This window comes from Lichenostomus cassidix, unplaced genomic scaffold (assembly GCF_008360975.1).
Source record: "Lichenostomus cassidix isolate B80296 unplaced genomic scaffold, HeHo_3.0 HiC_scaffold_863, whole genome shotgun sequence".
Taxonomy (NCBI): domain Eukaryota; kingdom Metazoa; phylum Chordata; class Aves; order Passeriformes; family Meliphagidae; genus Lichenostomus; species Lichenostomus cassidix.
In genome coordinates, this window is record NW_028147375.1 from 47,785 (window position 1) to 62,935 (window position 15,151).

General features: G+C 50.4%; 4 protein-coding genes across 9 annotated transcripts in view; 2 read left to right on the forward strand and 2 right to left on the reverse strand.

Moving 5' to 3' along the window:
* The window catches only part of LOC146423281 (killer cell lectin-like receptor subfamily B member 1B allele A), a 64,124-nt gene that overhangs the window by 47,784 nt on the left and 1,189 nt on the right, over positions 1-15,151 (forward strand). The window lies entirely within an intron of this gene.
* LOC146423284 (uncharacterized) overlaps positions 1-15,151 on the forward strand; it is a 65,916-nt gene that overhangs the window by 33,157 nt on the left and 17,608 nt on the right.
* The window catches only part of LOC146423286 (C-type lectin domain family 2 member D-related protein-like), a 50,169-nt gene that overhangs the window by 24,475 nt on the left and 10,543 nt on the right, over positions 1-15,151 (reverse strand). Inside the window, exons 1-6 of one of the 6 annotated variants that reach the window (XM_085044913.1) lie at positions 6,469-7,985; positions 4,874-5,445; positions 4,440-4,544; positions 4,009-4,202; positions 3,816-3,916; positions 3,380-3,723 (exon numbers count right to left, since the gene is read on the reverse strand). The exons of 1 other annotated variant lie outside the window; for it this stretch is intronic. In XM_085044913.1, coding sequence (XP_084901039.1) covers positions 3,606-3,723; positions 3,816-3,916; positions 4,009-4,202; positions 4,440-4,544; positions 4,874-5,285 — 930 coding nt within the window. In that variant the 5' untranslated portion in view covers positions 5,286-5,445; positions 6,469-7,985 and the 3' untranslated portion in view covers positions 3,380-3,605. Of the gene's footprint in view, positions 1-3,379; positions 3,724-3,815; positions 3,917-4,008; positions 4,203-4,439; positions 4,545-4,873; positions 5,446-6,468; positions 7,986-11,449; positions 11,551-15,151 lie in introns of those variants that run through there. 4 more of the 6 variants (XM_085044922.1, XM_085044917.1, XM_085044920.1 and 1 more) reach the window with 4 other exon arrangements.
* LOC146423288 (early activation antigen CD69-like) lies at positions 12,348-14,556 on the reverse strand. The gene is made up of 5 exons (XM_085044928.1): positions 13,976-14,556; positions 13,545-13,643; positions 13,251-13,444; positions 13,058-13,158; positions 12,348-12,965 (listed from the first exon to the last, which is right to left on the reverse strand). Exons 1-5 carry the CDS (start codon positions 14,295-14,297, stop codon positions 12,851-12,853), a joined length of 831 nt encoding a protein of 276 aa, XP_084901054.1. The 5' UTR covers positions 14,298-14,556; the 3' UTR covers positions 12,348-12,850.

The window sequence follows — 15,151 nt, forward strand, 5'->3', positions numbered from 1 at the left end:
CAGGTGAAACCCAGGACTCCCCTGGGCTCTTTCTCCTGCAACAGCAGAGAAATTGGGAAGAGAACCAGAAGGTTCTGCCTCTGGGAAATGGAAAATTGGGATTTTTGGTAGGCACAGGAGCTGTTTATTCCAAATTAAACATCCTGCAAGGGGAATGAAGTGGTGACTTTGTCACAGCTGTCAGTGAAATGAGCTCCTTTTCCATCTAATTGAATTCAAACTGGGGAAATGATGGAGAACTCATGGATTTTTGCACTGCCCAGCTCTCCAGAACCATTAGTAGGAGGGAATTTACTGGAAAAAGGGTTTGAAATTCTCTGAGGTCAAAATTCTGGATTTTGAAATTCCCAAGGTTAAATTCAACTGAGCAGGAATTTAACTGTGAGGGAGCTGCAGACTTGCCTTGGCATGATCAGGGCATGGATCAGGAATTATTGATTATGGTATTGACTTTGAAATTACCCATAAAGATTTTCTTGTTTTGGCTGATCATACTCAGACTGTGTTCTGCAAAACTAAAGCAAGAATTGATAATTCTGGCTCTGGGCTTGGGAGATCCCAGAGATCTTTTGAATTATTCGTTTCTGAGAGACAAAATCTTTCCCAAGGAATTCTGGCACAATTCCCAGTGGCTCAGGGGTGAATCACTGCCAAGTTTCCTGAACAGATCAATGATCTGAGTCAAGGATGGCCCAGCTGTTCATGAGGAGTCACAGCCATGGAGCTGCTAAATCAGGATCCCAAAATTCCTTCTGGGACAGAGCCTGAGGTCTGTGGGACACAGGTGGGACAGAAGGGTTTGGGACACAAGAGAAGCCACTAACTGAGCTCAGTCCTGTTATACATTGGGACAGGAAATTACCTTTGAAATTCAAAATCCTGCTCTGCTTCTCTTCTTCTTCCAAAAACACTCCAGGACATGAGTGGCTGCAAACTGAAAAAGTTTATTTCAGGCCAACCAGATTTAAAATCCAAGCCTGACAGAGAACCCAGACTGGAAACAACACAGAAAGAAATAACTTTTTTTTTGCAACAGAAAATGCATTGCAGGATTTGCATTCCCCACCCTGAAGAAGGTGATTTAATCTAAAGCTTTACCATGAGGTGTTTGAGCACAGAAGGACTAAATGGTTGTTCTAACATGGACATTGCAACTGAGGGACAGAAAAGTAAATATTTGGAGGATTGTAAGTGTGGTTTGCCTTAGTGCACTCTGAGCAGAGAGAGCTTTGTTATCAGCAGAGTTCATGTTCATCTAAGCCTACAGCAAGTGCAAACCAAGCTGAAGTTTCCATTCTGCACTGCAGACCACAAATGAGAACCAAACAGGATGAAAATAACGACATGACTCTGCTCCGAGCCAAAAAAACAGCAGCGAGAGAGAGAGAGAGAGAGAAGGAGCACACATTTTGGTTTCACAAGGTATCACCCTACCAGATATTAAAGCATCACCGAACATGGTGTGAGAGTTTCTCAGTGAACTGAAGCATTAAATTCTAGACAGGGTTTAAGACAGGAATTAATTCCAAAATGACTGAAACTGTTCCTGCAAAGACTCAGAAGTGTGGCACATGTAGAAGAAATAACCCAATACTGTGAATAAAGAATTGAGGCTCTCAAATCTGGAAATTCCCCAGAAGGTTTTTGGTAAATTGACTTCAAAGAATTTCTGTGTATGGAGAGCTATAAATGTCTTTCAATTGGTGCAATTTCCAGATGGCCTGAAGTGTTTCCCTGCAAAAAAAGGGTATGAAAATATCGTTAAATCAAATCATTCCCCACTTTGGACCTCCTCCAGGAATGTCCTCAGCCAGAGGGTCCCATTTTATAGCAAGAACAGTGGGACAAGTCAGCAAGGCTTTGGGAACTCTGTGGGATTTACCCACTCCACATTGGCCACAGAAATGGAAAAAGGATGAATTCTATTATTTATTTATAACTGAGTAAATCAGGAATCCTTACTGGCTTGGGAATAAGAGCTCCTAGTTTTTGTTGTGAATAAAGATCCAACCCAGGGGCAGAGGAATAATTCAAGTCCTGTCGTCAGCTGCTTTACTGTTGGCTTTCTCAAACCTCGAACACACCAGACATAAACGTCAGCCAGAGTTCAATAACTTCCTCCTATTTTGTGGTAAAACAATTACTGTGGGCATTTGTCCAGAACTGGACAGAGCAGGGCAGGAATTCCAACAGGACTCAGGAGCACCTCAAGGGCTCTGCCCTGACTGCTCTCCAGCCCGAGGGGAAAGGACTCTGCCAGCTGTTGTCACCCAGAGCCACACGGTGACGCTGGACAGCATTTCATGGGGGATTTATTCTGGAATTAAAAACACTCCAGGTCTGTGGATAATCAGATTATTTTCTGAAGGCCTCGCTGGCTGCTGGAGGCTGCACGGGCAGACTGGGAGCACTGGGAGCACTGGGAAGAGGCTCTGGCTCGCCTGAAGCCCCCGGGGCAGGGGCAGCAGGGCAAGGGACAGGGCTGCAGGTGCTGAGGGGACACGAGGGACAGCACGGCCTTGACAAGCGTTTATTGCAAAAGGAAAAAAATAATGCAGGAAACAACACCATTGGTACTATAAAGACTTATGGAGGTCATTCAAGGATTCTCCCAGAATCCTCTGAGTTAGAAGGGACCCACAAGGATGCAGTCCAACCCTTAAGCAAATGGCCCCATTGGGGTCAAATCACGACTTTGGCATTATCAGAACCTTAACCCAGTCAAGGTCACATTCATAAGGCAGTAAATTTTTCAGAGCTGAATCCACAAGGACATACAAGTAGATACGTGTATGTTAAGTAAATGTTAAGTGAGTATACTGAGTGCAAGAGAAACACAATGACTTTTGTGATGCTTTCAGAAGGAGAAAGAGAGAAAGGAGGGGTCAAATAGAAAACCCAAATCTATTTCAGCTTTTGCCCTCTTCCCACCAGCACAGTGCCTGTTGAGGGCTGAAGGCTGAACTCTAATTCAAATTCAAATTGTGGAGTGAATGTAGGTAACAGCTCTGGCCTGATGGCTTGTCAGCTAAGATGTACAAGCATGCATTTGAAACCAGCACAGAAATCACTGAATCATCCCATGAAGCACCTTCACCCTGGAGGGGGCTTTGGGGGTCTCCAAAGACCACCAGGACATACAGAGAATGCGTGGTGCACATGCTAGTGATATAATGACTTTTGAGAAATTATAACCACTCCTATCCTGGGGAATGTGATGAATATTCATGAATTTTACCTGTAACACTGTGTCTTTGCGGTACTGAGGTGTGTTTGGTGGAAACAACGCATCTGGTGCATAGAATAAAGCAAATACCCACTGCTCTGACTTGGACTCTGAAGTGTCTCTGGGCTTGATGGGGGTGAATCAAAAGAACCCCCAGGCCCAGCCCAGGCAGCCAAACATCAGCTTTCTTATCATCTCCTCCTCCTGCAGGTTCATCTCCCACAGCACAGGCACTGAAGGGACTCTAAAAAGTGCACTGAGGTGACTCTGAGAGTCAGCGCAAGGCAGATGCTGCAGTTGAGGAAGGAACTCCCCGTGCTGGGGAAAGAAGCAAAGCTGTGGCTACCCAGCGTGACGAAGGGGCTCTGTTCATCCTCTTTCATCTAACGTGAGCTTGGGGTCTGCTGCATAGATATGGCATGTCATTGGAACAACTCCCACTCCAGAGCACATTCTCAGCCAGGAACACACACTCTGCATTGCCCAGGAGACGAACCCTGCAGGGAGGAGCAGAGACAGCGCTGGAATCTCAGTGAAACACCTTGTGCCCCTGTGCCCCCCAGGCCCTGCCTGTGCCCCCAGGACTCACGAGGAGTTGAAGTTGCTGCCATCCACCCACTGCAGCCGCTGGTCCTGTCTGTGCAGCCCGAGCCAGTAATTGACGTTCCTGCTGAAGCGGAACAGGAACTCCTGGGAAGGAGAGAGGAGCAAACAATGGGAGCTGCACCACTGGCCCAGGAGCTCCCCAGGCTCCCCTCAGCCACCCCAAACCCCTCACTCACCATTTCCTTGTCCTTAAGCACAGCCAGGGAGGCCCTGACCTCAGAGCACCGAGACTTAGCCTGATCCCAGCTCCCCACATCACTGGAGAGGAAGTAGCAGATCCCGTGATACCCAATCCAGCCATCGGGACACGCCAGAAGCCAAGGAGTGTCAGCAATAACTGCAGTAACCGGAGTGTCTCTTTGTCTTCTCCCTGCAGAGCGAACAGAAGGTCTGAGGATTCTCCCCTCACGGAGCAGCCCGAGCTCCCATTGGCTGGTTTTCCCGCTCAGACACCACCGCCCCCAGCGATTGGCTGATTCAGCCGTCACTCCTCGTTCTCCCGCGCGCTGATTGGTCAGAGCGGGGCTGAGGGACGATCCCGGCCGTGAGGGAGCAGTGAGCCCGCAGTGCCCCGAGGGGTTGGGCTGAGGCTGCTGCTCCTCCTTACCTGACACAGCAGCCAAGGACACCGCCAGAGCCACAGCCAGGAGCAGGAGCAGAGTCAGCACAGCCAGGGTGAGCACGGGATGGGATCTGATCCACTCAACAGGAGCTGGAAAGAGCCACAGCCCGTGAGCATGGAGCTGTCCTGAGCAGGAAGGAACCTCCAGCCCATTTGCCCCTCACTGAACTGGAAGCAGGAGAGATAAAGGACAGGGACACTGACCGGGGACAAACATGGACACAGCCAGGGGACAGGGGGGAGAGGCTGCAGCAGCAGAACTGCCGAGGGCCAGAGGCACCCAGAGCTGTCAGTCCCAGCAGAGCACAAGGCCTCTTCCAGAGCCCTGGACACAGCCACACCTTGCCAGCCCTGTGCTCCTGGGGTGACACTGTCCATTGTCCCCTCCCTAGAGGCCACAGCACTGGCCCTGCGCTCACCCAGATATCCTCTGAGGGTCTTTCTGTGTGTGACTCCCATTGTTGATCCATCCTGGGCATCCTCATGAATCCCAACAATGGCTTTGTCTTTCCTTGGTCTTGTTTCAGGCTCACAAATCGAATCTCTCCAGTTGTGCTCAGCAGGATGTGGCACCTGAGGCAGGTCTGGGTGCTCAGTTCCTGACCTGTCCTCAGGATTCAGGAGATCCTTTGCACTGTCATAGATGGAGCCATAGGCACTGTCCTGGACTTGACTCGTTACAGACACAGGACTGTCACTGTTTAGTTTCTGATAAACAGGATCTTGAACCTGAACAAAGCCCACAGCAGCCTGTGCATCACTGGTACCGATTCCACTCTTCATATCTTGACTCACTGCACACTTAGAAGAGAGATCTTTCTCAGGAGACATCAGCACTGATGGTACACAAACACGGAGCTGAGTTTCCTGTGCAGTTTCACAGCCGCTGCCCTGGCTGACTGTGGAGCACACGATGAGAGGCCCTGGCTGGTGCTGGCTCTGGAGGGCGCTGCCAGCTCAGCCCTGCCCTGTCTCTGCTCCCCGGCAGCACCTGGGGACACAAACACAGTGTCAGAGACCTCCGGGCCCAGCTCGGCCCTGCAGCCCCAACCCCTCTGGCTGTGTAGCTCCGGGCTGGGACAGTTAGGGACAGGCAGGGACAGTTAGGGATAGTTAGGGACAGGCAGGGACAGCGCCCGGGAGCTGCCGAGTGCGGGAACAGGGCAGCTGCGGATCAGGCTCAGCCTGCCGGGGGAAGAACCAGCAGCCCTGAGGGGCTCAGCATTGTCCCCTGCATGCCCTGCGCTGAGGGTTGGAGCTCAGGGACAGCGAGTGAAGGCAGCGCCCGGTCGGGTCATGGTTTGGACAGGAGGCGCAGCTTGGCAGGGAAGGCGGAAAGGGGAGCGCAGCGCGGCGGGGGGAGGATCCACGGAAAACACCTCAAGCTGCTCTCTTCTCCTCCAGGGCTCTTCGCCTGGAGGATACATTGAAGTTCCTCCCGTCCCACCCCAGCCCCGGGCACGGACATCTCCCGCTGCACCAGGGGCTCCCAGCCCGGTCCTGCATGGCCAGAAACAGTCCCGGGGACAGCAGAGACACCTCTATGCTACCCACAGCGAGCGGGACAAGCCAGCGCTGCTCCGGCATCACCGGCAAGGAGACCGCGGGCAGCCGCTCCCTCAGGGATGGAACTGGCTCCCAGTCAGTCCTCCCAATTTAATATTTTTACAGCTGTTTTATTAATAACACACACAGAGAGAGCATCCAGCCAGCATTTGTTGGAGACACCTCAGGAAAAACCAAGGATGTAAATAACAGATGGAGAAGGAAAAATCTCCCAAACAGGCACTGATATATTCCCATTTAAATAGACAGATTGGAGATAAACATTCTGGAGAGGAGAGGAGAGGAGAGGAGAGGAGAGGCCAGCGGCAACACGGCGCCACAGCCAGGGAGGGAGGGAGGGAGGGAGACGGGAGAAGGAAGCCGCCACAGCCCCCCTGCCGCCCCCTGCATCCCCTCCATCCGCCCGCAGCGAGCCCCGAGCCCCGGCACAAGGCAGCGCGGCTCCCACCTGCGCTGGGACAGCCTCTCCGAGCTCCGCCGCCGCCTCCCCGGGCTCTGCGCTCCGCTCCGGTCACTGCCGCCGCTCTGGAGTTCCGGAGATGCTCCGGTACCTGCGCTGTCAATTGCAAAGAACTTGAGTTTTGTCCCAGATAGCAATTATACAGACCAGCTCTGACCAATCCAAACGCGAAACCGAGGAGTGGCAGGAGGATCAGCCAATAGCAGTGACACGCCCCTAGACACGCCGTCGCCGCCGAGGCAGTTTCGTGGTTTTTTCTCGGCTGCAGCAACAGTTCAGTAATGCCTTGATAAAGACCCCCTTCGCTGAGCTCTGCTTGGTCACAAACACATCACCACCCACGCACGGGCCCAACCAGCTCCTCTTTTCCCCACCAACAGCCCAACCCGCTTTTTATCCCTCTGCATGGCTCAACATGGCTGTTATCTCACTTTCAGAGCAAGTTGGCAGCCCTAAGTGTAGCCAGCATGAAACATGGCTGTGACTAAAGCCCATCTCTCTGGTCCTGTGAACAGCGATCCAAAAGAAGCCCCTCGGAGCTCTCCTGGAGCAGCTCCTCCCTCTGAGTGAGACCTCTCCGAGCTGGGAAATTTCTTTGCTGCACTCAGGGATCCCCAAATAACAAAGTGACCCTGGGCTGATCCCCACACTCCTCGAGGCTCCACCTTTGCCTGCTGGGGAGATGGCAAATCATCCGGAGTGAGCATTTAGTGTACTCGAGGAGATTTCCTGACAGGAACTGACTCTGTCTGTGAACAAACACTGTCCCTGTGCTCTGGAAAACGTGTTAGAAATTCTGCTCTGAGGAGTTTCAGTGCCTCAGACATCTGAGTAAGTCAGGCCTGTGAGGTTAAGTCAGAGTTACAAGCCAAGTTCAATGCTGCTAAGTGTTGCTCCTCTGTTGAATTGTCAAATGAAGGTTTAAGGTTAAATGTTGCTAAGTGTAATTCCTCTGTTGAATTGTTAAGCCATCAGTTAAGGCATAAGTTAAAAGAATAAGATAAGTTAAAGTACTGGTAAACTCTTAAACTGGGAATGGGGAAGGAAGTTGTTTAACTTAGGAGTTTTCATTCTCCTGCTCTGGTCTCTCTGATAACAAATCCAATTAATTTCACTGCTGTTCCATCTGTAGCACAGGCCAAGTCTGCCCTAAGCACTGAGATTGTCAGGAGAAAGACAATTTAGGTGTAAATTCAGGTGCACTCAGTCCAGTGCACAGAGGGTTAAATATGCAGCTTCATGTGTAAACAAGGACACAATAAAAGATAATAAAAGCTCACCAGGAAGGTGAAAACTGCCGGCATTGTTTGACAGGAAAATTCTGTGATAATGTGACAATTAAACAACAGAGATTCCAGGGCACTGAGCATTCCATAGTGGTAAACTCCTTGAAACTTCATGAGAGGTAAATCTGACCCCAAATAAAACCCCAAATATTCAGGAGATGACCAAACTGAGAGTGATAGCAATTAGAGATGAAATCAGCTACCAGGGAGGGGAGGATTGCTATGGGGATCAGTTCTTCAACCTTCATTAGGAAGACTGAGAACAAACCAAGTCCATTTGATAAAAGGATGGACTTTGGGACCCTCAGGTGAAACCCAGGACTCCTCTGAGCTCTTTCTCCTGCAACAGCAGAGAAATTGTGAAGAGAACCAGAAGTTTCTGCCTGTGGGAAATGGAAAATTGGGATTTTTGGTAGGCACAGGAGCTGTTTATTCCAAATTAAACACCCTGTGAAGGGAATGAAGTGGTGACTTTGTCACAACTGTCAGGGAAATGAGCTCCTTTTCCATCTAATTGAATTCAAACTGGGGAAATGATGGATAATTCATGGATTTTTGCACTGCCCAGCTCTCCAGAACCATTATTAGGAGGGAATTTACTGGGAAAAGGGTTTGAAATTCTCTGAGGTCAAAATTCTGGATTTTGAAATCCTCTAGGTTAAATTCAACTGAGCAGGAGACATAAACTGTGAGGGAGCTGCAGACCTTCCTTGGCATGGTCAGGGCATGGATCAGAAATTATTATGGTACTGACTTTGAAATTACCCATAAAGATTTTATTGTTTTGGCTGATCATACTCAGACTGTGTTCTGCAAAACTTAAGCAAGAATTGATAATTCTGGCTCTGGCCTTGGGAGATCCCAGAGATCTTTTGAATTATTCGTTTCTGAGAGACAAAATCTTTCCCATGGAATTCTGGCACAATTCCCAGTGGTTCAGGGGTGAATCACTGCCAAGTTTCCTGAACAGATCAATGATCTGAGTCAAGGATGGCCCAGCTGTTCATGAGGAGTCACAGCCATGGAGCTGCTAAATCAGGATCCCAAAATTCCCTCTGGGACAGAGCCTGAGGTCTGTGGGACACAGGTGGGACAGAAGGGTTTGGGACACAAGAGGAGACACTGACTGAGCTCAGTCCTGTTGTACAATGGGAGAGGAAATTACCTTTGAAATTCAAAATCCTGCTGTGCTTCTGACTCCAAAAGCAGAAACAGTCCAAACAATCACAAGAAGTTATTCTAGCCCGGCTGTGTTTAAAGGCAAGCCTGACAGAGAACCCAGACTGGAAATGGCACAGAAAGAAATAACTTTTTTTTGCAACAGAAAATGCATTGCAGGATTTGCATTCCCCACCCTGAAGGAGGTGATTTAATCTAAAGTTTTGCCATGAGGTGTTTCAGCACAGAAGGACTAAATGGTTGTTCTAACATGGACATTGGAGCTGAGGGAAAGAAAAATAAACATCTGCAGGGACTGTAAGTGTGTTTTGACTTAGTGCACTCTGAGCACAGAGAGCTTTGTTATCAGCAGAGTTCATGTTCATCTAAACCTACAGCAAGTGCAAACCAAGCTGAAGTTTCCGTTCTGCAGACCACAAAAGAAAACCAAACAGCATGAAAATGACATGACTTGGCTCAGGGTCAAAAAAAACCGCAGAATGAGAGAGAGAGAGAGAAGGAGCCCACATGTGCTAGTTTCATAAGAGATGACTCTAACCATTTATTAAACCTGAGAACATGGTGTGAGAGATTGTCAGTGAACAGAAGTGTTAAATTCTAGACAGGGCTTAAGACAGGAATTAACTCCAAAATGACTGAAACTGTTCCTGCAAAGACTCAGAAGTGTGGCACATGTAGAAGAAATAACCCAAATACTGTGAATAAAGAATTGGGACTCTCAAATCTGGAAATTGCCCAGGAGGTTTTTGGTAAATTGACTTCAAAAAATTTCTGTGTATTGAGAGCGATAATTGTCTTTTAATTGGTGCAATTTCCAGATGGCCTGAAGTGTTTCCCTGCAAAAAAAGGGAATGAAAATATCGTTAAATCAAATCATTGCACACTTTGGAGCTCCTCCAGGAATGTCCTCAGCCAGAGGATCCCATTTCATAGCAAGAACAGTGGGACAAGTCAGCAAGGCTTTGGGAACTCTGTGGGATTTACCCACTCCACATTGGCCACAGAAATGGAAAAAGGATAAATTCTATTTTTAATGTATAACTGAGTAAAATCTGTCAGGAATCCTCACTGGTTTGGGGAACGAGAGATTTCAATTCTTTGTTGAGAATAAAGATCCAACCCAGGGGCAGAGGAATAATTCAATTCCTGTTGTCAGCTCCTTTATTGTTGGCTTTCTCAAACCTCAACCACACCAGACATAAACGTCAACCAGAGTTCAATAACTCCCTCCTATTTTTGGGTAAAACAATTACTGAGGATTTTTGTCCAGAACTGGACACAGCAGGGCAGGAATTCCACCAGGATTCAGGGACACCTCTATGGCTCTGCCCTGAGTGCTCTCCAGCCCGAGGGGAAAGGACTCTGCCAGCTGTTGTCACCCAGAGCCACACGGTGACACTGGGCAGCATTTCATGGGGGATTTATTCTGGAATTAAAAACACTCCAGGTCTGTGGATAATCAGATTATTTTCTGTGGACAATGGGATTTTTGCCCCAAAACCCAACAGGGTTGAGGGAGAAGGAGTAACTTTGTATCTGCAGTTGGACACACTTTAAAAACTGATGTTGGGTATATTGTAATTGACATTGGCTACATGTTAATTGAAGTTAGATACATTGTGATTGAGGATGGATATGTTGTAATTGCAACTGTAATTGCAACACCTGTCTGTTCTGGGTGTGTCCTGATCCCATGGCAGAATCCTTGTGACACTTTGGGCTGGGACTGCTCCAAAAAGACACAGAATCACAAAAAAAGGGGAGACTTGATCAAGAACAGACAATAGAAAATTTCAGTTCCCTTACAGGTGCTGCAGGGAGCTTAAAGATTAACTAGCAGGTAGAGAAAAGGGCATAAAGGCATGCTACAGGATGATAAACATAGATGAAACCAGGGCAGGAACAGAGAAAGAGAACTACAGTGAGAGTTTGGCCAAGTTATGAAATGAGAAGCAATTTCGAGGAAAGCTGAGCTGTAACATCAGTGAGTGAAACCACCAGAAACCCCTTTAGATGACCCTCCAGGACCACAAATGGACTCTAAACAGGAGGTGGATGGATGGAAATGAGTACCAGAAAAAGTTTATTAATTAGTCAGGAAGTGCCTCGTATTGAATATGTGTGATCCGGGTGGAACAAATACCCCATTCGGAAGTTTTACCCCACACATCAGATTAAAGAAGAGATCCTCAGGGGTGTGTTCAGCACCAATAAAGAATGGCTGCTTTCAAATCCTTCAAAATTAGAAGCATTATTAGAAAGCTCATTTTCTGGCTAATTTTGGTATCAAGGTCACAGAGAGGAATCCTTGTCCTGCTCCAGCCTGGGGTCTCTCCCAGGGGACACAACCCCTCAGAAAAGGCTGCTCAGGCGAGGATCCCCACAGGCCCAAAAATCCCGAGGTTCTGCGGGGGCTTCCCACCGCCTCTCTGAGGCATCTCCTGCTCCACCCTCTGGGCTCCTGCCGGGGCTGCAGGGAGCTCTCTGCTCCATCCCGGACTCACCCACAGCGGTTCCTTGGCCTCCTGCCCGGCCCGGGACATTCCAGAGCCATCGCGCAACCGACATTTCGAAGAAAGATCAGCGGAGCGCCGCTTCCCTCAGGGAAACTCCGCCTACACGTGCAAAGCCCGCCCCTCGCTCCCATTGGCTGATTTTCCCGCCCAAAGCCAGACCCTAGATCTCATTGGCTGATTCGCCCACCCGAAAGCCCGCCCTACCTCCGATTGGCTGATTCTGCCGCCACTCCTCATTCTCGAACTCTGATTGGTCAGAACGCGGCTGAGGGACAATCCCGCCTTGTCCCCACATCGCTTTCATTTCCCCCAAAAAGCCAAAATCTCCCCAAACCTCTTGGGCTGAGCGGAGGAACGGACAGGGTTTGGGCAGAAAACTCCCAAATCGTTGTTCCCCAGGCTGGGAAGGACAAACGGAACCCAACTGATTCGGGAGCTCCCAGCAGCTCCTCTCTGCCGGGCCAGCTGAAGGCCTCGCTGGCTGCTGGAGGCTGCACGGGCAGACTGGGAGCACTGGGAGCACTGGGAAGAGGCTCTGGCTCGGCTGAAGCCCCCGGGGCAGGGGGAGCAGGGCAAGGGACACGAGGGACACGGAAGATTTCATAAGCATTTATTTTAAAAAAATAAGAATATTATAAAGAATGCTACAGTAACAGCAACATTGGCACCATAAATACTGATGGAGGTCACACAACAACATCTCACACACTCCTCTGAGTTGGAGGAAACCCACAAGGATTAGTGCAACTCCTAAGGGAATGGCACCTGTAGGTTCCAATCACAACCCTGGCATTATTTTGCACTCTGCTCCCACAAAGGTCACATTACCATGGCGGCAGATGTTTCAAATCTGTATCCACAGTGTTGTATCAAGATATACAAGGTTAGTGTATAAAAACAAAGTTAGAAGAACATGTAATTCTGTGTCCACAGTATTACATTAATATATGCTAACATATATAAGGTTAGTGTATAAATACAGTTTTAGAAGAACATGTAGGTCTGCATTCACATATATATGAAATATATATTTTCATATATATATACAAGCTTAGTGTCTAAATACAGTGCTGGAAGAATGTATTTGAAATCTCTTTCCATACCAATATATATATAAGAGGTCACAGTAGAAACATGTAGTGCAAGAGAAACAGGAACATTCCTGGAATGGCTCCAGAGGGAGACAGGAACACCCAGCCCAGGCAGCCACAGATCAGCTTCCACACCATCTCCTCTTCCTGCAGATTCATCTCCTGCAGATCACACACTGAGGTGACCCTGAGAGTCAGTGTAAGGCAATTGCTGCAGCTGAGGAAGGAACTCCCCATGCTGGGAAAGAGGCAAGGCTGAGAATGCCTAGCAATGAGAAGGAACTTTTCTCATCCCCTGTCACAGGTGAGTTTGGGGTCTGCTGCAGATATACTGCATCTCATTTGAGCAGGGCTGTCTGCCGAGATAATTCTCAGCCAGGTGCACACAGTCTGCATTGCCCTTCATCTCGACCCTGCAAGGAAAAATAGAGACAGCACTGAAACCAGGGTCAGACAATTTGTGCCCCTGTGCCCCCCAGGCCCTGCCTGTGCCCCCAGGACTCACGAGGAGCTGAAGTTGCTGCCATCCACCCACTGCAGCCGCTGGCCCTGTCTGTGCAGCCCGAGCCAGTGAGTGTCGTTTCTGCTGGTGCGGAACAGGAACTCCTGGCAAGGAGAGAGGGGCCAACAGTCAGAGCTGCACCCCTGGGCCAGGAGCTCCCCAGGCTCCTCTCAGCCACCCCAAACCCCTCACTCACTATTTCCTTGTCCTTCAGCACAGCCAGGGAGGCCCCAAGCTCAGAGCACCGAGTCTTAGCCTGATTCCAGGAGAGGTGATCCCTCGAGAGGAAGTAGCAGATCCCTCGGTACCCAACCCAGCCATGGGGACAGGCCAGCAGCACCCGAGCTGCAGGGTTAACTGGAGTAACTGGAGTGTCTCTGTTTCTTCTGGCTGCAGAGGGAAGAGGAGAAGGTTCAAGGATTCTCCCCTCAGGGAGCAGTGAGCCCGCAGTGCCCCGAGGTGTTGGGCTGAGGCTGCTGCTCCTCCTTACCTGACCGAACAGCCAAGGGCACCACCACAGCCAGGAGCACGAGCAGAATGAACAGCTCTAGTGTGAGCACGGGATGGGATCTGATCCACTCAGCAGGAGCTGGAAAGATCCGCAGGCCGTGAGGATGGAGCTGTCCTGAGCAGGCCCAGCCCTCACACCCCCCACCCAACGCCCAGGGAGCACAGGAGGGACCCTCAGCCCGTGTGCCACTCACTGAGCTGGCAGCAGGAGAGATGAGGGACAGGGATACAGACAGGGACAGGGGACAGACAGGGCCAGGCATGTCAGTCTCAGCCACTGCTGGGGCCCAGCAGAGCACAAGGTCTCTTCCAGAGCCCTGGACACAGCAACTCCCTGCCAGCCCTGTGCTCCTGGGCTGACACTGTCCCTTGTCCCCTCTCTACAGGCCACAGGACTGGCCTTGCACTCACCCAGATATCTTCTGAGGGTTCTTTTCTGTTTATTCCTGGTTGCTGATCCACCCTGGAGATTCAAGGGCTCCTTCACACTCCTGTCACTGGTACAGGATCCTTCCTCCACATCTTCACTCGCTGCATACTCACCATTGGCACCTTCCTGCTTAGCACAAGTGGCTTCTCGTGCCCAAGGCAAGTGTGTCACCCCGGCTGGTGATCCATTCTGGACACAATGAAGTTTCTTTAGTACCTCTTTAGTGCAGCCGGATTGCTTCTTCTCCAGCGCAGAGCTGGTAGGTCTCTGGCTGGAATAAAGCACCCGTGGCTCCTGAGACATCAACAGTGCTGAAAATGCCTTTTGGAGATCTGCGCCGGGAAAAGTTTGACAACCCTGATGATCTCAGGTTGAAAGGACCACTACGAGAGTCCCCGGTGTGTCCCAGCTCAGGATGGCGATGCCAGCTCAGTCCCGCCTTGTCTCTGCTCTCTGGGGACGCTTCGGCAGTGCTGAGTGACACAAGCTCAGCCTCCGGGAGCTCCGGCTCCAGCCCCGCAGCCTCAGCGGGCTCCGGGCGCTGCCGCCACGCGTGGATTTCTGGAGAAAGTCGCTCTAAACCCGGCAGTGCCGAGCAGAAGAACACGGAGTGGGAGGGACAGGGTTCGTCCCACCAGCCCCATCCTGACCAATCAGCGCGCGAGAACGAGGCGGGGGCGGGAGAAATCAGCCAATGGGATCGCGGGGCGGGCTAGGCGCTCGGCACGGAAAAACCTCCTTTTCCTTCCGCAAATTAATCCATTGTTTTGCTAATTTGAAAAGTCGGATAGAAGAACTGCCCTGGCATGTCCGGCCCGGGCACAGCGCCGGGGAAGTTCCTCCGCCACCTTTTCCGAGAAACCGCTGGAGTTCGGGGAAAAGAAACAATTCCGTGTGGCGCGCCAAGAGCCGCCCGTCACTCCTATTGGCTGATTTCTCCCGCCCCGCCTCGTTCTCGCGCGCTGATTGGTCACAACGGGGCTAAGAAATAAGCCCGGTCCCTCCCACTCATCATTTTTCTGCTCAGCACTGCCGCGTTAGGAGCATCTCTGGAAATCCACGCGTGGCGGCAGCGCCCGGAGCCCGCTGAGGCTGCGGGGCTGGAGCCGGAGCTCCCGGAGGCTGAGCTGGGTACTCAGTACTGCTGCAGCGTCCTC

Bases quoted from the DNA above. Each gene is read 5' to 3' on its own strand.
- LOC146423288 (XM_085044928.1), bottom strand. From the start codon at position 14,297: ATGTCTCAGGAGCCACGGGTGCTTTATTCCAGCCAGAGACCTACCAGC. The intron at 13,644-13,975 runs GTGAGTGCAAGG...GGATCTTTCCAG, and splicing joins AACCCTCAGAAGATATCTGG to CTCCTGCTGAGTGGATCAGA. The intron at 13,445-13,544 runs GTAAGGAGGAGC...TTCCCTCTGCAG, and splicing joins GCCCTTGGCTGTTCGGTCAG to CCAGAAGAAACAGAGACACT.